This window comes from Camelus bactrianus, chromosome 2, assembly GCF_048773025.1.
Source record: "Camelus bactrianus isolate YW-2024 breed Bactrian camel chromosome 2, ASM4877302v1, whole genome shotgun sequence".
NCBI classification, from domain to species: domain Eukaryota; kingdom Metazoa; phylum Chordata; class Mammalia; order Artiodactyla; family Camelidae; genus Camelus; species Camelus bactrianus.
This window is the reverse complement of record NC_133540.1, coordinates 135,757,692-135,780,886: the sequence shown is the minus strand read 5'-3', so window position 1 is coordinate 135,780,886 and position 23,195 is coordinate 135,757,692. Positions and strand designations below refer to the sequence as shown.

At 60.8% G+C, this 23,195-nt stretch overlaps 1 protein-coding gene across 6 annotated transcripts; it reads right to left on the bottom strand.

Annotated features, from left to right (window-relative positions):
• Positions 1 to 162: 162 nt before the first annotated feature.
• FAM53A (family with sequence similarity 53 member A) lies at positions 163 to 21,450 on the bottom strand. Of its 6 annotated transcripts, none has more exons than XM_074352047.1 (7): positions 20,343 to 21,111; positions 19,459 to 19,569; positions 12,043 to 12,155; positions 11,067 to 11,461; positions 7,321 to 7,375; positions 5,278 to 5,972; positions 163 to 904 (listed from the first exon to the last, which is right to left on the bottom strand). In XM_074352047.1, exons 4-7 carry the CDS (start codon positions 11,142 to 11,144, stop codon positions 626 to 628), a joined length of 1,107 nt encoding a protein of 368 aa, XP_074208148.1. In that variant the 5' UTR covers positions 11,145 to 11,461; positions 12,043 to 12,155; positions 19,459 to 19,569; positions 20,343 to 21,111; the 3' UTR covers positions 163 to 625. The 6 variants fall into 6 exon arrangements, with proteins under 6 accessions (XP_074208148.1, XP_074208162.1, XP_074208153.1 ...); XM_074352061.1 differs by lacking the exon at positions 19,459 to 19,569 and having other exon boundaries at positions 11,067 to 11,316; positions 11,417 to 11,461; positions 11,945 to 12,155; XM_074352052.1 differs by lacking the exon at positions 19,459 to 19,569 and having other exon boundaries at positions 11,067 to 11,316; positions 11,417 to 11,461.
• Between the last annotated feature and the right edge of the window lie 1,745 nt (positions 21,451 to 23,195).

Sequence of the window (23,195 nt, the reverse complement as noted above, 5' to 3'; positions counted from 1 at the left end):
CCTTCTTAAACCTTAGATCAATGTCTTTGGTAGAAATCTTACGATGTTATGAAATTAGGAATGAAAAAAAGGAGACCCTACGTTCTGTCCTCTGCAGGGCCGAGGCTCAACCAAGCTGCTCCCACAACTCAGGAGATAAAAGTTAGAAGCAAAAGCCATATGTGCAAAGCAAATGCCTTTTATTGAAGTGACAGAGTGGGGTGGCCAGGGCCACCACCCTCAAGGCCTGTCCCAAGTCCTCAGCACAGAGAGCACTGACCCCGGCCGGCAGCCCGCGCCGCAGCCCTGCTCCTTACAGCAGGAGGAGCGGGCAGTGTAGGCCAGGGGTTCAGCACGCGGGGGACAGGTTTCCCACGGCTACACCACACACAGGCACTTCACAGCAGGCAGTTTACAAAAGGAACACAACCCCAGGCTGGGGTCTGCACGCAGACTCCAGTTAACAGAATGCCCTTTCGAAAATTCTTGTCAAAATAGAGACGCTTTCTCAGAACTGTAAAAGCCATAAAAATGCAAAATACTTCTTTAGGAGAGACTGCATCAAAGTGACACCTCGTGTCCGAAAAGCACGTTCATGGGGAAGAAACGGAGCGCCAGCCCCCACACCACTCCCCCTGCCCGACGCTCAGTTATTCTCGATCTGCTCCAGGTCCAGCTCACGGCTGCGGTCCAGAGGGAAGGCACCCTCCTCCCCAGCACTGTCCCAGTCACTAGGGTCCCCACCACTCCAGCCCTCACCCTCGGCGGCCACCCACTCCGGTGAGGCCCTCGGGCTAAGGCCGGCGGGCCGGGGCTGCAGGCCGTGGGGGTCACGTGGGGAGGACACGGCCGTCTTCACTCGGGCGTCATCCTCGTCCTCGTCTTCGTAATCAAGGGAGCAAAGGCTTTTTGAATTTTTTAAAGTCTGCAACAGAAAAGACACAGGCTTAAAGCACCTCCAGGAGGCCACAGGGGAGGCAGCATCCCAACGACCCTGAGAGGGGTCCCCAAGTTCACACAAGGCGTCCTCGGTCCCCTGGGTGTCAGCCGCACTCCCTCCCTCCCTGGGGGCTGCCTTCTCAGGGTCCCGCCCACCCCCATCCCCGCCTTGCCGGGTGGCTGGCCAGGCCTGCACTGTCCACTGCCTCATTCGGACCCAGGGCACCAGGGGGTGGGGGCCTGACACCCAGCGCAGCCCCAGATGCCAGGGACTCAAGTGTGGAGCTGTACCCACAAGCCCAGCAAGTACTCAGGGGAGGACTGGCCAGAGGCCCCCGGACCACGCCCAGTGTGGCCCCCACTTAGCAAACCACGCAACACCCACCTCCAAGGCCTCAGGTGGAACCCTGCAGGGCCCCCAAGCCCCTCCAGGCCAGTCCCCCTCTCTGGGCTCCCAGCCTCCCCAGGCAGGGTAGGAAGAGGCTTCTCTGCAGAACTGGCCCCCAAAGGAAACGCCAAGAGACACAGACTCAGGGGCCCCAGGCCCCCACGAAAAGCTCACGGCCGAAGAGCGACAGTGAAGGGCACGGGGGCTGACTGGCACTTTGGTCCTGTCAGGAACCCCAGCAGACACCCCCATGCTGCTGAACACCTGGGGAGCCCCTCTTGTGCGAGAGCGGCAGGGTAAACCCAAAGAGGAGATCTGAAGGAAACACGCGACACGGGAAGAAAAAACATCCTGAAAACCAAGTCACCAACGTCCAGAGGTAAGATCCTCACCCTGAATGAGAGGAAGGGACACAGGAAGAAAGAAAGTCAGGGACCCCATCTGGAGGCTGAGGCTCCCAGAGGTGGACTGAAGAAAACAGGGAGAGGCCGAGGGGGCTGCGCACCTGCCCCGAAGCCACCTCCCAAGCGACGCGAGAACCCGCGGGCCCGACAGACCCCTGGGGACCCGGCACGACCGACAAAAATGCACGCAAAGTCTGCCATCACGAGGCACCAGAACCTGCAGGACAGAGAGGGGCTGGGAACAAAGGACCAGGCGGACACGCAGGGGCCTGGAAGCCAGGGCCAGCATCTGTGAGCCCGGAGAGGCTGGGCCCCCAGGGCCAGCTCCCGACTCAGGCGGCAGGAGGGAACAAACACGCTCAGGGACACGCGAGGCCTCCGAATCCACATCCTCACTTCCCTTCTCAAGAAGCCATCCTCTGAATGAGACGGTGACCAGGAAGTTGGCTGCCTGGGCCTTGGGGACTGGTGCGGCCAGCACAAGTCCACACCGCCTCAAGGCTCCCCTCCCACCCCGCAGCAGCCCCACATGGTCACAGCCTCCCTCAGGCCCAGGACAAGGGGTCAGGCCACTTCTGGGCCTGTGGGACCAGCTCACAGCGCCCTCCCTGCACCCTGCCGCGGGCTGCCCCACAAACAGTGGACAGACGAGCAGGACAAGGGGCCTCCCCTCCACCCACCCGCTCACACTCCAGGGACGCCTTAGTCAGTGGTGGCCAACGACCTGATGGACCGCACCCATGTAATGAAGCCTCCATAAAACCCTGTAAATGGCGGGATTCTAGGGTGCTGGGAGGTGGGGCTGCCTGGAGAAGGCGTGGAAGTTCCGCCCCCTCCCCACGCCCCGCCCTCCGCATCTCTTCCAGCTGGCTGCTCCAGAGTGGTAGCCTTTAGAGTAAACAGGTGTCAGCAAGGCGGTGCTTTCCCGAGTTCTGTGAGCTGTTACAGCGGATTAGGGAACCCCTGATTTACAGCTGGTCGGCGGGAAGTGCAGGAGGCCGGGGACTCGGGCCTAGTGCCCAAGGTGAGGCTGTCTGTGGGGCTGAGCCTCACCCTGCAGGGTCTGCACTGACGCCAGGCAGTTAAGTGTCAGAACTGAATCGAATTGTCGGACACCCAGCTGGTGTCTGCAGAGAACTGGAGACGTGTGTGCGGTGGGGAAAACCCACACGTCAGGTGTGAGAGGTGGTGTGAGTCAACACAGACCACAGTAGTGTCCCCTGACCCACCAAAGAACTGTCACTCAAATGCTCAGTTTCAGGAGGCCGCGAGCTGGGAGCTGGTGAGGGACAGAGGGGCTGCCAGCCTGACCGAGGGGCAGGGCTGGAAACTGGCCTCTGCATCCGCCCAGACCTGGTCCCCATCCCCTAGAAAGATGATCAGAACTGACAGAAGAAGTTTTTCACAAAAGACTCTTTTAAACAGTCAATTTTGTGATTTGCTCACAAGGTTTCTATCTGCACACATTCGATCATTTCACATCAGGGATAAAAAAGACAAGTACAGAGGCCCTGAGAAATACAACGAGCAATTTGTTCCCAAAACTGAAACCTTAAATAAACCATATCCCAGAAATACACAGTTTGAAACAAACCGAAACAAAAGGAAACCCTGAACGTGTGGGCTGTTTAAATCCACACACACCCCGGGCCCCGGTGGCTTTTCAGTGGGTTCCACCAAACCTGACACGCAAAGGAGCCTGGCGGTGGCCCCTCCGGCCCAGCCCCAGTCTTCAGGTGCCTGCAGCCCGGCTGCCAGCGTGGCTGCCACCTCGCAGTGACCCTCAGCAGAACCAGCGGGCCTGAGCTGCTCCTGGGGGCCTGACCCTGGGGAACACAGCACAAATGGTGCTGTTTGTCACGTGGCCGCAGATGGCTGACCTACTATCTCATACTCTCATTCGAGACACCGCTCTGCTGGGGGTCAGGGTGGAATCAGTCAGAGGCGGGTTAGGACGACGTCTTGGTAGCACAGGGGTCATCAGGAGCCCGGCAGGACGACTGCAGAAGGAAGGAGAGACGCATCAGGACCACCAAGCCTGGGGATCACGTGACAGGTCTGTCCCTTTGGGGAGGCAGGCGTCTCAGTCCTGCCTGGCCGGGCCCCCAACTCCCGTTTCTAGTTTGAGGGCCAGTGTGACCCCCAAACCTCTTCCTACGTCCCAGCTGCCGGCTCCTCCACGCTCTTCCCCCAGCCTCTCTGCAGAGCGGCCTCTCCGAGGCAGAAGGTGGTCACGGCCATCGTTGGCCCGGAATTCCACAAGGGCAGAACCGCCCACCCCAGCAGAGGGCAGGGGACACGAGAACCAGGATCCTGATCCTTGCAGCTGTCCACACAGCACACACACAGTCACACACATACACATACGCCCTATGCAGATACACACTTGCACACGTGGCAGCTGGGGGCTGCAACCCCCTGGAAGGTACGGCACTCAGAAGCAGCAGCCCCTCGGCCCTCAGCTGCCCCACACCGCATGTGCCTGCATCACCCCTGCTGCCCGCTGGGCCCACGGCTCACTCCAGCCCATCACCCTACAACTGCCCCTTCCTGCCCCAGGGGTCGGGACGTCCACTCCAGCAAAGAACCACCCAATAGCGAGGCTTCCCCCGGCTCTGTTCCTCCTGCCCACTCTGCAGCCCTCTCCCACAGTCCTGCCCCCTCAGGGCCCACAGACCCTCACCGGGCACTGGGAAGTGGGGGGTGCCTGTGGGGCTCATGAACTGCTTTCCTCTGTGCCATCTGGTTTCAGGGACACCCACCTTCAGTGCAAAGCTCAGAACACTTCCTTCCTAAACCCCAGCTCTGCAGAAGTTTCCCAGCCAGCAAGTCTGGGTGGGCAGCCCTCTCCCAACCACTGGGAAGAATCTTCAGGAAACCCACCAGTCAAGAAAGGCAAGGCTGATGGTTCTGTCAAGAGCACCGTGCAGCCTGACTCCGTCTGCATGCTGTCTGACGACGGTGACCCCAACCCATCTGCGAGGTCCTGCTCGCCCTCACCCGCCCCCGACCAGGACCCCCGCGCAGCCACCCCATGCGATGCGGGGAGCACGGGCGTCCATTTCTCACACCCAGGACTTGCTTCCTCAGCCCACCTCCCCCCAAGAAGGTCCCGCCCTCTCCCTGCAAAACCCAGGGCCGGTACTCGAGAAACCGGCTCTTTCCTCTAAGTCTGCTTTAAACGGCCCACTGTCAGCAAACAGCGAGGCACAGAGGCGCAGGCGGTGTCACCCGGACACCAGAATCCTCAACCTGGTCCGCAACCCAAACTCAGAACACCACTTTTCCTGAGAGGCGTCGGTGGAGGAGAAGCCTGGGGTCAGACGGTGCCCGCTCAGCCTTGGGTACCCGGACGTCTCCTCACGACCCAAACTATCTCCCCCCTGAAAGGGGCAGTTCAGGCTCCCACTCCCCCCAGGTTTGTGCGGCAAGGGTGCCGGCGCAGAGGACGGGGCGCAACCCCCCGCTGCCACCGCCCACGCGAGCGCAGAGAGCACGGCCCCCGCCCCGCCCCAGAACCGCCCTGCGGCGGCGGCGGCGGCGCCCAGAGGGCCGAGGAAGCCTCACCCGGGTCATTTTCAGGAAGTCCAGGGACGGGCGCGGCCAGCGGTCCTCCTCGCGCCTGCGCTTCAGCCGGCTCTTCCCGCCCGCGCGCACGCACGGCTGCGAGCGGCACCGGAGCAGGCCCCGCCTGCGGCCCAGCTGGGGCGTGGACGTGGGCGAGCTGCCGGCCGAGGGCGGGGCCGCGCCCGCCGCCACCAGGTGCTCCTGCGATAGGGACAGGCGGCGTCGCGCGGGCAGCGCCCAAGGGCCCGCGGGTCGCCAGGCCGGGCCTAAGCTGCCGTCGCCCAAATCCAAGAAGCCGCTGCTGGCCGAGGCCGGCCGGGGTGCGGGGGGCGAGGTGGGGCCGGCCGCAGGCAGGGCGTGGCCCGGCGACCAGGCGCTCCGGGATGGGCCGGCGCTCGGGCTGCCCTGCAGCGTGGCGCTCCCGCCGCTGTGGCACCGCCTCTTGGAGACCGGAGTCCAGACCCTGGAGCCGCCCGGGCGCCACGGGGAACGGCAGCGCGCCAGCTCATCCGGCTCCGACAGGGACCGACAGTGTCGCTTGGTGGGCGGTGCCGAGGGCGGCCCCCCAGGCTCCCTGAGGTCCCGGGCGCTCACGGCGCCCAGGCTGCTGGGCGAGAAGGGGACGGTGGGGCCCGCGGCCGCCTGGCTTCCGACGGGCGGTCCTCGGCTGACGACCTTCCAGGGGTGCTTGTCTTCTGGGGAAACACGAAGGAGAGACGGGTGAGGGGGGCCCAGGCACATCCTCCTCGCACCCGCGGCGCCTGCCTGGCCTTGGGGTGCGCCCAGATCAGCTCACAGGCGCCGAGGGGGCTCTTCGCACCGCGCCGGGAGTAGCGAATTCCTCCCTTCTCCCCGCCCTGCGCAGCCACAGCGCACACCGAGGTGGGGATCCCGCTGGGACAGAGACCCTGACACTGCGGCCTCCGCTTCCTCGCCATTGAACCTCAGGGGCGTGAGGGTCAGACGAGGCCGAGCATCCAGGAGTCAACAGTTGATGGTCGCACATGACGGCACCTGAGTGAACGGGGCAGCCTGGGAGCAGGTCTGGGGCTGGTGGAAGTCCAGATCCCCTGCTAACCTGGCCCAAAGGGTGTCCAGCAGCCCTGTGCTGGCCACTGCTGTGTGTCACCACCAGATGAGGGGCCTTGGCACAGAGGCCAGAGGACCCTGGGAGGAGACCAGGCCCGGGCAGGGAGACGCACGAACAAAGGCCCCAGGGTGACCCTGGGGTCGAAGAAGGCTCGGTCAGTCAGAGGGGAGAGCAGAGCTCTGTGGGCCTGGGGGCAGCCCAAGGGGCTCTGAGCCCGGACTGGCCCCCTGTGGGAAAGAGACATGGCACTCAGGGCCAGGAGCGGGGCCCACACCTCCTCCTCCCATCTGGTCACTGGAGAGCTTAGGGAAGCCTTCACCGAGCAGCCCAGAGAGCAGCTAGTACAGCATCACCACAACTGTGAGCAGGGCTGCAGGGGAGGACCTGGATGCAACTCAGGCTGTCCCACCTGAAATCACCCCACTCTGACGATGGACACCAGCCACAGAGGATCACAGGAGCCAGTAGTTCTCACACTCACTCTCACAGACTCACACTCAGGCAGCTAGGCCTCCTGGCCCACATGAGGGGCGTGCACTGGAGGGAGGGGGGCGCCCCAGACCCACACCCTCCAGGCACAGAGGTCCCCCTACACCCACCGCTGACTGCGTGTGCTCCGCATACACTGCCTGACACCGTCCTGTTCCCGCCCTTCGGCGACTGCAGGACCCCATCTGAAAGGAGGCCCTTTCAGCTCGGCCCTGCCAGGCACCTTCCAGAAAGGGTACAGCAGCCCCAGACCCCACCCACTTTGCTGCCCAGAGGAGAGGCCTGGCCAGGCCCGGACGGCAGGCCAGCGGAGTGGGAGGACGGCTGCGGGGCCACCTGCCGCAGCGTAGCCAGGCTATACAGGCAGCCTCCCGTGCCCCTCCGCCCAGCAGACTGGTGCCCCCGGCTCAGGGTCCAAGGCCACAGCAGCCCAGGAAGACCTGCTGGGGCTTTTCAACACTTACTGTTGGTCTCAAAAGGGAACAAGCAGCCAGTTGAGCTCACGTTCTCGGCAGAACACTGAAGGTGAAAAGAAGGAAGTTTCAGTACTGTGGACTCACGCGTGCTGATTCAGAAACGGTTCAGGCGGGTGTTTTTCTCACCACAATCAACTGCACTTTCCCAGCACTGTCTTTTGTGATGAGTAAAAAGAACAGCACGGACCCTGGAATATGTCTTTCTCTTAATCAAGATTCTTAGAAGCATAACGATGTTCACCGAGTAAAGGCCATAAAAAGGCCCCCAGCATACTCACTGGCGCCAGGACCGTCCTGCTCTTCGGGAAGCCCTCCGCCCGTGGTGCCCACACGGCCGACCCCTCCGTCTGGCGAGCGGCCAGCTGCAGGGCGCAGCGACCCACGGGGCCCTGCCCGAGCCCACGCAGCTCTCTTCTTGGCCATAATCTGCCCATCAATTGAAGGGGCTGCGTGCAGCTGCGGGCCACTCAACACCTGTCTGTCTGTCTGCTTTCTCGCGCTCTCCTGACCTCGCGTGCGGTCACGGCCGCTCACCTTTTCCTGCCCCTCAAGTCCTCTCCATCACAACAAGACTCTCAGTCATGGAGTCTAGCTTCTCAGGGACAGTTTCATTGGATTTCCAAAGTCATGATAAAAAAAGGAAATCTTTTGTTGCTTCTCATAAAATAAGTTAAAAGCTAGGTCATCGCTCAGAAAAAAGAGGCCTGCCAACAGTCAGGCTGGGCAGAGCAGAGACCTTGTCGCACAGGATTTCAAGAGCCTGGCTCCAGCGTGGGCACCTGGTGACCATGAGGTTCTCCACCAGAGAGCCCCAGTCAGATGGAGCCGATGAAAAAGCAGCTCTGTCAAGGAACAGAAAGCCCGCGGTGAACACGGAGCCCACAACGCCGTGGAAATCCACACCTTTGTTGCTGCAAACCCGCCTAGCCCTGGGGGTATCAGCCCTCCCCTGGGCTACCCTCCCAACACAAGCACCAGGGACCATGTTCTCATGTACAGCGTAGCCCACCCCCCTCAGGCTGCGTCCCCAGCAGCTAGCAGCGTCCTACCAAAGTGGGGCACACACCTAGCAGGCGCCCACTGGGCCAGCTCAAATGGTGCCACACAGGAGCCCAGGTTCCAACATAGAGCTACACAGGCAAGGGCCATGTAGGACAGCCCAGGACCCCTGGTTTTGGACGGAGCCACACTGAGAGCAGAGCAGGGCTGGCCCTGGCCTCCGTGGAAGGATGGCCGCTGGGCTGTGTGCTGGCGACTCCCAGGACCAGTCTACACGACACCTCGTGCGAAGGAGCCCCGACAGACGAGGTGGCCTCTGCACACTCGCTGGAGACACGCAGGAGCTGAGGCCACAGGTTCACGTTGAGGCAGGCCTGGCCCACCACACTCACAGAGGCTCCATCTCGGTCTACGTGCAGGGCACAGCCAAGCGGAAGAGCTGAGGCTGGTCAAACCAGGCCTTGAGTCCAGCTCCCCTGACCAGCTTGCGACCAGGGCAGGTCAGCTCCTCTCTGTGAGCCTGGAATACCCCACCTAGGACAGGAGTGACCATGGAACACACACGGCAGGGTTGCTGCTAGGGTTACATAAGAACACAGGAACCCTCCATGCTCCGTGATGGAGAAAAGACGTTTCTGGAAAGGGTGTGGGGCTGACCACACATCCACACAAAAAGACAAGGAAAGTCCGACCCTGACCTGCTTCATCCCACACGTGAACTTCAGTTCAGAGAGTGCAGGCTTCAAGCTAAGGGCAAAACGGCAGCACTTCCTGAAGAAAGCATAAGAGAGTATCTTCCAGACTCAGGTTAGCAAAGACGTCATAAGTGGGATACAAAAAACACTCACATGGATACATTCGTCTACACTAAAATTTAGAATTTCTTTTCATCAAAAGACACCATTAAGAGAATGACAAGGCAAACCATAGGATAGGAGGAAAGATCTGCAGAACACACATCCGAAGAAAGACTCAGAGCCAGAATATATAAAGAGTTCCCACAAACCAATAAGAAGTGCACACCACCCACAGGAAAAAGGAGCAAAAGGACACCAAAAACGACACACTACCGTCAGTAAGCACAGGAAATGGTGCCGACCTCACTGGTCAAGGCCGTGAGGTCAGAGCCGCAAGGAGACACCACACCTGACCGGAAGAAAGTACAGGCTGAGGTGCTGCTAACGGACACCGCTGGGCAGACCTTCCCCACAAGTGGAAGCAGACGTCCCAAAACAGCTGGCACGTAAATGCCATCAGTGGCACTGTTCTTAACAGCCAGTTGTGGACACAGCCCAAGTGTCTGTCCAGCAAACAGGGCAAAGGAACAACCACCGAAGCACCAGCCACATGGCAGATTCCAGAAGCGTTCGCGTCGAGAGGAGAAGCCAGACTCCAAGAGCAGGTGCTGCGCCACGGCACTTCTGTAACCTTCCAGGACCCGCCAAGCCACGTGGGGCCACGGGGACTTCCCGGGGCAACGGAGACGTGTGGTGTGGCAGGGACGAAGTTACTGTGTACCCAGCTGGCAAAGGTCACCCACTCAACACCAAACACAATCTGCACACGTCACTGTATGCAAATTATACCTCACTGGAAAAATCTCCCTTAAACTTAAGAGTTTTGAAAGCTGAGCTTTGCACCAACCCCAAGTCTGGACCTGTGCACACGGGCACGCCAGAGGCACACACCGCACGTGACCCTCCCTGACCTCGCCCCTGCCCCCTCGCCCCTCCACCCCGCACCCTTTGGAGGCCGCACGGCGGCCGCTGGCCCCAGCCCCACTCCCCACCCTGCAGCAAAGTTGGCAGCTATCCTGACCCGGATTGTGGCCTCTGCTCTGGCCCCGCCCTCACTGAGAATGGACGCCAAGCACCTGTCCCCACAAGGCCCCTGGCACAGGCACCCTGTGAGACCCTTCCCCAGGCTCCACCCGGCTCACCACCCACCGCTTCGGCGCCACCAAAATCCAGCCCTGCGTCACTTCTCAACACCCTCTACCCACTCTGCTTCTCCCAGCACGCCACAGCGACCCCCCAGGCACCCTGCTCACCGTCTGCCTCCCCTCAACACCCCCAGCATCCAGAACAGCCCCATCCCTGCTCTCGGGGAGCCTCGAGCCCGAAATCAAACAGGTGAGAGAGGTGACGGGGAGTCCTTGCTCCAAGACACAATCGTTTGTGTATTTCACTACGTAAGTGATTCCTGGTCTTCAAGAGGTGAACGTCAGGAAGAGCAGGTGCTATGAACAAAGGCTGTGCGCCCACGCGTGGTGCCGAGACCACGCGGGCCCGCCGGCAAGCCTCCCCAGGAGTTCGGTGAACACCCACGGTACACGTGGGGCTTGTCTTCCAAACACGTGTGTCCTGACAGAGACTCGTGGGGCTTTCACCAGAGTAAAATCCTCTCCGTCACCATGGGCAGAATTACAGGTCAGAGTTTTCTCGTCATGGTCTCTTTATAAAGAGAACTGCCTGTGGCCCCCTTCCTCGTGGACCATGGGTGACACACAGGCCAAGGGCTGGGCGCAGGCGCCTGGGGCCAGGCCCCCAGCATCAGGCAGGTACAGAGACTCCGCTGCCTTCCTCTGGGCCTATGATCCAACCAGATGGGGCTGGTGGCCTGAAGGTCACAGTAACATGACCCTAGAAAATGGCTCCCTGGCCTCCCCCATGTCCCTCCACCTGGCTGAGGCCCAGCTTGGGCAGTGTCCCCCAACCCCGGGGTGGGCAGCTTACCGGGCCAGCATCGTAGCTCTTGTGGGTGAGGTCGTCCAGGCTTTGGTTCTGCAGCTTCTCAGTGATGAGGGTGACCATGGTCCAGGGCCTGTGTTCTCTGTCCACACCAGCAGGCCCTGGGGTTCTGCAACATCGGGCTTCAGGAGGCCCAGGCCGTTGCAAGGTTTGAGCCAACCCGCCAGGCCGCGTTTGTTTTAAAAATCAGTGATCCATTCCCAAGGGCTCCTCAGAGCTTCATGTCTGGTTTTTGCTGAAGAGAAATTGTCACAAGTGACTACGCGCAAAACCACTCGGCCAAGGCCACACTCACCTGCCGGCTCCACGCGTGCAAATGTTCCTGGTCTTCCTACCTGACAAAGGCCCTCCCGCTTTAAAACTGCCACTGGAGTCCTCTCCTGGAAAATGGAACGAAAGCAGGGGTCTGGCTGACAGGCGCAGGTGAACGCTCACGTGAGAACCAACACGGAGGTCTTCCCCACCCCTGCTCCAAACAGCGGGGAGGAGGCCCTGCGACGCCTCGGAAGCTAGAAAGCCGCTGGGAAGCGGACCTTCAGCCAGCACTGGGGACGCCCGAGGGACCACCTGGACCCACCTGGCTGCTGACCGCCGGCCACTGGCTGCAGCAACTAAACACCCCTCCCCAACTCCAGCCAGCCAGGCCAGGGCCCCGCCCCCAACTCAAGGTGGGGTTTCCTCCCAGGAGGGGAACCGGGGGATGCAGGTCTGCAGCAGGCCCAGCGGGCGGTGATGCAGGGAGGGGCACTGGCCTTACCAGGGACAGAGAGGCCCGCACAGGACCCAGCTCCCCACAGAGACCAACAGGGAGAGTCCCCAAGTCTGCATGCAGCTGGTCACCCCACCGCCACACACAGCCTCACCCCTCCCTGGTGGCCCTGCTGCCTGTGAGCAGCTGCCAAGGGCCACCAGCCCAGGAAGCTGTAGACAGACGCCACACAGACAGGAAAACCCCAGCAACCTGGAGACACAGGCACCGGAGGACGAAGCCTTCAGCAGCGTGCTCAGTCCCACCTCAGAGGGGAAGGTGGTGTGCCTACAGAACACGGTCAGAGCACCCTGCACAGGGAACACCTAGAGAGAAAGGAAAAGAGCTCTTGGAGATGAAACTCGAGCAGTGAGGGGACCTCCGGAACCTTCAGTTTAGGTTCCTAACTGCCACCAGAGGCCTCCTCGGGCCCAGCAGGCTGTCCAAGGCAGAGGGCATGAGGCAGGCGCCAGGTCCCACCTCAAACTGACCGTCCCCCTCTGGGCAGCATCACTGCCCCCAAGCCCCGGTGTGGATGAGGACAGAACCCTGCCGTGACCCCTGCCAGGACCTCAGGGAGCACTCAGCGTCCTGAAATGCATTAGCAAAACAGACCGGCAGATCCGGGAGGAACCTGTACGACGCTTCCACAGATGCTAAGAAGACACAGCACACCTTCCATTCCCAAAACACACACGCGCACTCTCAGCTGGCATCGACAGGCCTCCTCAGCGTGGCTCTGAAACACCAGGCCTGAGGCCAGCATCCTCCCAGGTGGGGAAACGGAGGTGTTCCAGAAAACACAGGGGCAGGACAGAGCACCCACGGTCACACCGCACCTCGGCGCATGCCGGGCAGACGCAGGAAGGCATGGGGCCCCCCTGTCAGCAGGAGCGTGTGGACCCGCGGGTGGCGTGCGCCCCAACCACAGGCCCCATCCACAGTAGGGGAATATTCGAGGCCAGGAGAGGCACTTGCTGTCAGCACTGTCCATGGCCACGTCCCCTGGTCTGAAGCCCGTCCACGAGCTCTTCAGCACCTGGTGTGCTCAGCACTGACAGCACTCCCGGGGCCCCACCGTCTGGACAGGGGCACAGCAGGGACGCCAAGGCTCAGACAGGAGGGCCAGGGCCAGCCAGCTCCCCAGAGGGGCAGCTCTGTACCATGAGGGGCTCTACTTCAACATGTTTGGAACCAGGGAGACGAATCACAGGGGGCCACACGGCACCGCCAGCCACAGACACACCACCAGCCCAAGTCAGTGGGCAGGGCCAGCCAGGCCATGGAATGGCACCCACAGCTCAGCCAGGTTCTTCCTGCCTCTGCACACACCCACTTGGGCCCCGCACAGGAGAGGGGCGTTACAAGGGCCCCTTCAGCCCGACGTGGGACAGGCCAGCCCACAACGGCCACGCACTGCCCCCAACAGATGGTGAGGGGGCAGCGTCCTCTTCTGCCCTCTGCCCACCGTGCCAGCTCCTCAGGATCTCTGAGACCCTCCTGTGACGCCCCCTCCTGAGTCAACATAATCCTAGAAAGGTGACAGCAATCACAACAAAATTTGAAAAAATTATAAAACAAGTAGTATTTTACTTTCAAAACAAGCCCACATCCTTGGAGGCCTGGCTGATTTCCAGGCTCAGGGCGGGGAAGAACCAGCAGAGGCTGGAGCACCTCCAGGTGCCAGAGGTCCAGGACAGGTGCAGAAAGTGCTGACAGGGCCCAGGAGCCAAGGAGAAGGGGCAGCACGTGGGTCGTACTCCACAGGGAAAATGAGACCCACGAATCCACTCAGATGTAAGTAACTGAAAAAATAGAGAAGCGGGGGAGGGGAGGCTCTCCCTGTGGGTATGATGCCAACTCAGAAAGGTGGATGGAATGACAGTGTGTTTTTAATCACCATCTGACAAACATCCCATGATGTTTCAGGCAAGATTCATCAATGAAGCTAACACCGGGGGGTGGAAGGAGGAGAAGCAGGTATCACACAGCCCCAGAGCATCTCCCGGCAAGACGCTCCTTCATCACAAAGGGAGGTGCTGACTGCACAGCAGAGAGGCCTGACGGCACCGAGCGGCCGGGGCGGGCATGGCCAGTCCCAGACAAAGTGGCACTGGGGACACGCTGGTCAGCACACAGCAGCCCTCCCACACCCCCGATTCCTGCCTGAAACGGAGACCCTGAATTAGCTGTGAGGAAAGTCAGACAAGCAAGGTAAGCTGCGCAAAGCATCAGCAGCAGTCAGCAGCGGCAGGGCCGTTGAAAAAGACAAGCGTGGAGGCCCCGCCCCGCCCACGACACAGGAGGACACGGCGGCCAACGCGTCATGGGGTCCTGGGTCTGTGACAGGGCTCAAGGGGACAGTGGCCAAAGCCTGCATGGGCACTGGGGTCAGACCCAGCACTAGCCTTGTGTGTCCTGATCCGACCCCGACACTGCTCCACGTCAGGGGGGACGCCAGGGGGGACGCGCGGCCCTAAAGCAGCGCACAGCCAGGTGGAATGGCCCTCCCACGACCACGGAAGAAGTGCAGGGAAATGCAACAGAACCGCTTAACGCAAACACAGGCTGGCCAGCGGGCAGACAGGTGCCCCGTACCAGGCATGGCAGCTGCGGGAACATGACCACGTGGAGAGGACCCCTGCCCACCAGCTGCAGCCCCTTCCGAGGGGGTAGGGGCTGGGGCTGCGTGGAAGAGAACCGGACCCTCGTGTGCAGCACTGTGATCTCCCTCCCAGAGCAGGGGCGCACCACTCGTGGTGACGATCACAGATTCACAACCCCGTGCACCAGCTCCCCGGGGCTGCCACCACAGAGCTCCCAAATCCGCTTCCTCCCAGTTCTGAGGCCAGAAGTCAGAAGTCAAGGGGGTCAGCAGGATGGTTCCTGGGGCTCCGAGGGGGCACCCCTGTCCCTCCCCAGCTTCCGGAGGGAGCCGTGGCCGGCAGTCCTTGGTGTCCCTTGGTTGTGCCAGCATCCCCATGCCAGCCTCCGCCCCCACTGCACACGGCCTTCTCCCTGGGTGTCCTGTCTCTCCATCTCTTCTTATAAGGACACCAGTGACTGGACTGAGGTCCACCCTAGCCCAGTATGACTTTATCTTGATTTTTACATCTCAGCCACATCTGCAGAGACCCTGTTTCCAAATACGGTCATATTCCCAGGTCCCAACACAAGGCCAGGCCGGCTCCCCTCACAGGAGATGCAACGACCAGGACGGACAGTCAGTAACGCACAGCCCGTCCCTGCTCCAGACGCAGCGTGATGAGCCCAGGATGGGCAGCTCAGGACAGCGTCCCAGCCCCAGGGTCATGCTGCCAGCTGGTGGCAGGTGCAAAGAAGGACAGGAGCAGGACCCCGTTCCTGGCAGGGCAGCCCCCAGGAGGGGTGGCAATGAAGCCAACACTGGAAGCTGAGGAGATACCAGGAGAGAGGCGCAAAGCCAGGCCTGGGTGCCAAGGGGGATGCAGGTGCCAGTCGTGAAAAAACTGACCGGCCCTGCTGACCGGGAGGGGAGGGGAGGGGAAGGAAAGGGGCTCTATCCCACAAGCCACTGCATGGACTGAGGAAGGCCGGGCAGCTGGGGCTCCTCACGGCCTCCGGGAGCACAGGTGGCCTCCGACTCCCACCACAGCCCCTGCACAGGAAGCAGCCCTCTGAGATCCGACACGCACGCACCAGACCACCCCCACGGGCCCCAGGGAACCCTCCTCCTGTGTCAGGTGAACCCACGCCAGAGGAAGCAGGATAAAGGACTCAGCTCCACTTTTCCTGCGATAAGAACTTCAAACACATCATCCTCACCTCCAGGGATGCTGGTCCTTCTCTGCAACCAAGCCAGCTATTGTGTGGCTGACCTCCCCTGGCTCTTCCCCTCTCCTCCACCCCTGTGAGGCTCAAGCCACCTCCGCCATCCCGGGTGGGTGCAGTCACTAGGCTGTTCCTTCCCATCCACTCGGCCTCAACAGAAAGCAACCACAGGGTTCCAGCCCCCAGGGGCAACTGGTGGCCGCAGGACAGAGGCCAGAATCATCACACTGGCCCCCAGGCCCCCAAGGCCTAACCCTCCTGCTCACCTGGTCCCAACCCACCTCTGCACTCAGCACGCAGGCCACACAGGGCGTCCTCCCGGCCCAGGCATGTCATGCAGGCAGCAGGCGCCCCGCACGCTGCGCGGGGATGAGCCCGAGCACAGGCCAGCCTGGGCGGCGAGGACCTCTCGCTGGCTGCTCTGGCCACGCCCACTCCCTGGACTCCACCCTCCAAGAGGGCACCAAAGTGGGCTTTGTTTTTCTGTTTTTTCATTTCCATTTATTAACAGAGTCAGATGCAGCGCCCATAAAGCCGTAGTGAGTGTCCCGGGGCAGCCGGTCAAGCACCACAAGCGGTGCCAAAACACGGTCTCCTGGCTCTGGGGGCCGAGCTCCCTCTGGGGGCGCAGGCAGGTCTGCTCCAGGCTCTGTCCTGGCTGCTCGCCACTCCCTCGCCTGTGAGGGCGTCCCTCCCCATGACTGTGTCCAAAGTCCCTGTTACAAGGACACCAAGCATTTGGGATCGGGGCCCCCACTCCAGTGTGAATTCAGTTTAACTACCTGCCTCTGCAACAGCCCTACTTCCAAGGCCCTGAGGCTTAGGGTTTCAACGTGCGAATTTTTAGGGGACACAAGTCAAACCACAAGGCACATCCCTTCCATTGTGGCAACGCGTTGTTTTAAAAACCAATGCCACTGCGTTTCTGTACCACACAGAAGGCCAGCACCCACCCCCTCCCCAGCCCTGCCCTCAGTATCTGTTACGTCCACACTTAGCAGTGCACGTGCACAGCTGTCCTCGATGGTTCCATTTCACACATTACCTACAGACTCTGTGGAGCAGCATGGCGCAGGTCTCCAAGCCTCCCGCTAGGTCATCACTGACAACACGCTGTCACTGTGAACGGTCCTCCAGCTGAGACACACAGGGGAGGCTGGTTCCCAAGGTGAGTAACTCCCTCCTCCTCCTCCTCCGCGCAGTTTCTGCCCAACACACTCTTCCCACCAACCCGTCGAAGGAGTTGTAACTCGACAAGCAAGCCTCGTTTGGCCAGAGCCATTGGGACGGCCTGCAGCCCTTACGCTCCTGGACCAGGCACAGGCCAGCCTGGGGAGGGATGCCTCCCCCAGGTCCAAGTGCAGCCAGCAGCTGGGCTGGGCCTCGCCCTCCGCTTGCGGCTCCCAGAGCAGGGGGCCCGGCGGGCGTGTAATGCCTGCACCCCTTCTCTCCTCCCTGGATGCCAGCCGGGCTCCCCAAATCTTCCCTCTCCCAGAGTTGGGAAGTGTGCAGGGGCCTTGGGCAGGGTCTTCTGAAGGGGGAAACTGAGCCACTGAGGCCTCAGAGATGTGCTGGCTTCATCGATGAGTCCGCCAGCCCCCTTTCCCAGGTCTGTTTCTAGAACAGCCAGCCCTCCCAGGCCTCCACCTCTGCTACTTTCCTGTTGCTGCTGAACTGCTGCCACGACCGGCCCTGGACGTCGTCCTCCAATGACGCTTGTTTCTGTACCTCCTGTTTAGCCACCACGTTCAGAGGCGTCCGCACCTCTGAACGCCCTGAGCCTCGGCCCGCGCTCCTCTAAGGCTGAACCCACCACAGGGCTCTCCTCCTCACGGCTTTCCCATCCCGGCCAGCCCAGCCCAGCTCCCTCGCTGGTCTCTGCTTTCGGGCCGGAGGTTCCTGTGTGCCGATCACCTTGCTCTCCATTCCTGCTAAGAGAGGGTTTCTCGAGGCCAAGACTCGAGGCTGCCTGGCCCTTGGGGAGGTGAGTGAGGACCTGCAGTTCAGTGAATCTGTGCGGACACGGAGGCTCCAACAGCGGCAGCCTTGGGGCACGGGCAGAGCCACCTCCACACGTAGCCTCTCTCTGCCACCCAAGCCAGACCCCGCCACCGGCTGCGAATCGGACACCAGACTCAAGCCTGAGCTCTGGACGGGCCACTCCAGCTCCTGCTGGCTGGCTTCTGACCCACGAAGTGGGGAGAAACTCTCCAGTACCCACTTAGCTGTTGGGCCAGGGCCTACCCCAGCACACACGGAAGGCCAAAGCCAGGCGGTTTCAGACATGAAAGCCTCAGGTTCCGGCGGTTTTCACAAAAAAGAAGTGTGAAGCCCACCAGCACCTCAAGGCTGAGAACATCCCAAGTTCCAGGAGCGTTGTAGCTAACACAGTGCAACCTCGCAGCTAACACAGCGGCACCAACTCCAGCTTCTCTGACTTTTCTTTTTATTTAGTTTTCTCTCAAAGAGCACTTAAACAGAAACTCATAACCTGGTTGAACATTAGTTATTAACTAGCAATCGCTGGTGCAGGGTTTTTAGCACATGACTGCAGACGCTCTGGCACGCCCCCCATGAGAAGGTGGAGTTTAATTGCCCCTTGACCAGACGCAAAGTGACTTCCAGGTGCCACAAAGGCCTGGTCCTTTTTGGGATACGCCTCGAAGATGCCATGCTGCAGGCAGCCCCACTGTTCACATCTTCCCAGCCCAGGAACCCAACACAGAGTGAGGATGTCCCAGAGGAGACACTTAGCCCCAGCCCCCATCTGACCAAGCTGCACGAGGCTGCTCCAAATTCCAGGCCCCGAAATCCTGAGCAGTAATAAATGATCATCGTTGTCTGAAGCCACCAGTTTTGGAGTTCATTTGTTACACTGCCATAGTAACCAAAACAGGGACACTTAGCAAAGCAAACGGAGCCAAATGCCCCTTTCTCGCTGTTGGAGTGGGTCACAGTCACCAGTCCTGCGTTACAGCAGGCTAGGAAGAAGGGGGGGGGGTGGCCATGTCCCCAAGATCAACACCAGCCACACAGGTGAGGTTACTGCAGCCTGCCAAAATTGCTTGACCACTTCCCACTGGTGGCATGCAGGTACGACTCCACTTGAGGGGCTCAGTAACTTCTCTAACAGAACACAGTAGGTGCCACACTCAGTGATCCCTAGAAAAGCCCAAGGCAGAGACAGCCCTGCGCACAGGACCATGGAAGTCTTTTTGAGAAGACTTTGAAACAAGAAAATAAGACAAAAATCACATGTCCTAACTAACCAACATCTTACTAATGTTAAAACCCACAACTAGAGGGTTTAGACAACAGGACTATTAATTTAAAAGTGCCCAGAAACCATGTTTGAACCGTTATCTCTGCAAGCCAACAAAGGAAAAGAAACTCAAATCTTAAAAAGGAGATTTTCGTCATTACGTCTCTCCTAGTGCGTGGAGACTGCACCCAAAAACTTCCTTCTGAGAAAGGACACAAGGTGGGCTCTGATTGGCTGCACAGAAGACCCAGGGTCGGACCCGGGCTGGCCTGCTCAGAGCTGGGCTCTCCCAGGCCAGTGACCTCACCTCTCTGGGGAAGAACCACCCACCTCATGAGGCTGCAAGGACTCAGACTAAGGAAGATGCAGGAAAGTGCTGGGTCCCTGGCACACACGTTAAATTAGGACCACTTATAACAAATGCTGAAATGACTGTGAAAGTCAATTTTCCTTTGAAAAATATTATGGCAGAAAAAGTCAAAAAGGTTTATATAAAATTTTAATTTGCTTTTAAAAAAAAGTTTTTGAGTGTTTCAAATGCACCTGTAAAAAAATACCTGTTCTCCTGGTCCTTTCACCTCCCAGCAAACAAACAGCAGCCTGTTCCCTGTGCACACTGTGCAGATGAGCAGATGTCTCTATGACTAGGGAAGGTCCTGATGTGCCCACTTACAAAGAAGAAAAAGACAACAACGTTGGCATCCTCTCCAGTACATGTTTCCAGTAGCTACAAGAACAGTGCTCCCCTTTGTGGCTCCAAATTCAAAGTCAAGAAAATGTAAGGGTCCACCAAAGGGCATGCCTGTTACGGTGGCTCTTGTTCACCCTCCTGAGAGCCTTAAAGTGGCACCACAGAGCACACAAGAGGGACTGAGCTCCAGAACAAAGTCTAAGTTCCCTGCACAGTGAGCCACGGGAGGAGGCCAGTTTAAAGAAAAGCCACTGCTTCTAAACAATTGCTGTTTCAATTTCAAGTTGGGGGCAATTTCGAGTTGTCAAAATTGAGACAAACTCTTCCCCTGCTTTCTACCATCAGAGTGCGAGGCTGGGCTTCCCTGTCGGGACCTGCTTTGATGGGGACACACTCAAGAGACAGTGAGGTCACAGCTGAAGAAACAGAATCTATATGCTCAACTTAAATTCTTGAAATGTTGTGAAACTGAAGTGCAGTCTTGAAGCCAAGCTAATCCACCCTGAAAGCTTTCAATGCTGAGAGATCATTATAAACTCAACTAAGCAATGAGTCAAGTTTGACTTTTTAAAAAAAAATGTATTTTGACATTAGGGAAGTTTAGAGTCCAGCAGAAGTAGCCTAAGATAAAATGCAAACACTTCAGCCAATTTAACATAGACTAACACATTTCAGATCTGCAGCTGTACTCAGAGTGAGGGAAAATGAAGTAGAAATAAAGTAAAAACACACACTATCCACCTAACGCACCTTTCTCCACCGACAGGAAGTCTTAAGACTCAAACCTCTCGTCTATGCAGAGAACGCAGCTTCGGAATCGACTTCCAATCACCTTCCACAGGTTGTTGGGGGGTCCGGCCTCCCCTCGTCGTGTGGGCCCACCTTTGGGGCTTCGTCAGGGCACAGCTTATCACATCAGACTTCCTGTTTCTCGCTGCAAGATGACAAGACACATGAGCCCCAAGAACCGCTGGAGCCGCGCGTCTCGGCACCGGAACGACAACAGCTCGCAAAGGCGACACCCAAAGTCGGTTCAGCAAGTGGCAGCGCGCCCGAGGCGCGGCCCCTCACAGTCAAAGGGTGCGTGGAGTGCACGGGGGCCCCGGGTGCGCAGGTTCTCGGGGAGCGCAGGGGGCCCCGGGGTGCGCAGGGTCTCGTGGCATAGGGAACCCGGGACGCAGGGCTCTTGGGACGCAGGGGGCCCAGGGTTCCGCGCGGCTCCTGGGGCGCAGGAGTCTCGAGACCTGGGACTCTTGGGGCGCGCACGGGGCCCCGGGCTGCGCGGGGTCTCGGGGCGCAGGGGGTCCTGGGCGCGGGGGGCCCGGGGCCTGAGCCGGCCCGGGGGTCGTGCGCGCGGCAGGAGTCCCAACCCCGGGTCGCGAGCCCCCGGGTCCCCGCGCCCTCAGTGACCCGCCCGCCGCGCTCTCCGGGTCCAGCGGCGAAAACGCTCGGCACCGGCACCGACGCGGGTGGAAAAGCATCGGGCCGCGCGGGCCGGGCCCGGCGCGCTGACGGGAGCGGGCACCTGTCCAGCCCAAGTTCACGCGCGGCCCCGCGCCGGGGCGCGCACGCACAACCCCGGACGCGCGCACGCAAGGACGGGCGCTTCGCGGGCCACGCCGGGCCGGTACCTGAGCACGGCGGAGGGGGGGCTGAGCGAGGGAGGCGCTGGCCCTCAGCCGCGCTCCTCCCTCCAAGGACAACGCGCCCCAGCCGCGGCGAACAGGACCGCGGCGGCGCCCCGCCCCCGACACAGGCCCCGCCCCGCGCCACGGCCCCTCCCATTAGCTGGCCCGCGCCTGCCGTCCCTCAGCCGCGCCGCTCCGCCCGCCGGGGACAGGGCCTGTGCCGCGGGGGCGGGACTGCTGCCGGCGGGCGGGCGGGCCGTGTGCCGACGGAGGGGCGGGCCGGCCGGGAGCGGGCCTCGAGCAGATGGGCGGGACTTGCGCAGACCGCGTTTCTGAGGCGGGTAGGCGAACAGCGCGTGCGCCGGGGCGGCCCCGCCCCCGGGGTCGGAGCCCGACTCGCCTGCGGGCCTGCGGGCGCTGGGCGTGACGTCGCTCTCCTGGCTGCGAAGGCGGGCGGAGGCGGCGACTCAAGGCTGGTGGGGGTGACTGGCGCGGGGGACGCTGGGCTCAGAGCTGGGTGGCTTGGCCAGCGCCAAGGGCTTGGCCCAGCCGGCGGTTCCGGGCCCCACTTCGCGCACCATCCGGCCCGGAACCCTAACTCGCCGTCGCCGCCGACCCCGCCCTGCCTGTAATTCGCTGTGTGACCTTGGGCAGGTCGCTCGCCCTCTCGGGTCTCCCTGAGGCTCGGCCCAGTGACGGGCAGGGCGGCGGGTGCCCAGAGTCCGTGGTCCAGGGCTACTGGCAGGAGAGAAGGGTGGGCACTTGTTCGTCTGAGCACCGTGGTCCGGCTGTGGCCGGACCTCTTGGGGGCGGTCTCCGGGAGGTGAGGCTGGCGGTCAGCGGACTGGCCTTTGGAAGGGGCCCTGCCTCCCCTGCCAGCATTCCATCCTCGGGGGATGAAATGAGCGCCTGACCCAGGATGCTAGCTTCTGGCCGTACCCCGCTCCACTGGCCCCCGCAGCGGACACCGCCCTGCTACCCCCACCTCACGGGGCAGCCCCGAGGCCGGACGTCTCGTCCGCGGCTGTCTTCATGGGTTTGTTTCAGACGAGATAGCTCATTTAAAGGGTGCAGGCAGGGGAACGTGAGCAGGGTCACTGGGGCTGGGAGAGGCCTTAGGGACCATGTGGTCCAGAGCGCTCTCATTTGAGTCCCCAGACCCTGAGGTTTGTGGGGGAGGTGGGAAGGGGTCAGATTGGGAAGAGCAGCCTGGCACCTGTGTGCTCACTCTCCGCATGGGGGCAAGGGCTGGACTTGAAGTGGGGGCTTCAAGCTGGCCAGGCCCTGAGGTCAGACAAATGCTTAATGCATCAGGTGGTACCGCTTGAGAGGAGGAGAGGGACCAGATGGGGTGAGGGCTCTTTTAGGTCGAAAAGGGAGTGACACTGGGAAGAAACCCCAAGGAGGTGAGAGCATAGCCTCCTGGGCATCCTTGGGTTTGGGTGTTAGGGGAGACACCAGGGATGCAGCCCCCAAATGCCAGGCCAGGGCCTCCATGCAGGTTCTGGGCCTGGTGAGGCTGGTCCTATAAAGACTTCAGAGCCAAGCCAAGCCAGCTGTCACTGTGACTGGTGGGAAGAAGTCTCCCTGCAGCCTCCTGGAAGAGCAGGAGGCCAGCGTGGCTGGTGCAGGGAGCGGGGCCAGCAACACATGGGCTGGGGTGGGGTAGGGGATGGAGGTTTGCTCTGCAGACCAGCGAAGCCACAGGGGTCCACACGGCCATCCTTTCATCCCTTCCATGAGTCAAGCGGTGCTGGCCAGGTTCCTTGTGAGCCAGGCCAGAACAGGCACCTGGGGGCACCCATGCTGGGGAAGGGAGCTGGGTCTTCTACCCCATCTGGACCCATGACAACCACCTCAGGGCACCAAGGTCACCTTTGTGTTTGTCAGAAGTCTTGTGACCGAGTAAGTTCTATCCACCTGCTCCTCAGCACTTACGTGGATAACCACTGAAGGTTTCCAGTGGATCAGGGGA

Coding starts and splice junctions, on each gene's coding strand:
- FAM53A (XM_074352035.1), bottom strand. CDS start 11,144: ATGGTCACCCTCATCACTGAGAAGCTGCAGAACCAAAGCCTGGACGAC. Junction 7,376..11,066: donor AGAGCTACGATGCTGGCCCG/GTAAGCTGCCCA, acceptor TTTCACCTTCAG/TGTTCTGCCGAGAACGTGAG. Junction 905..5,277: donor ACTTCCTGAAAATGACCCGG/GTGAGGCTTCCT, acceptor TTTCTGTTGCAG/ACTTTAAAAAATTCAAAAAG.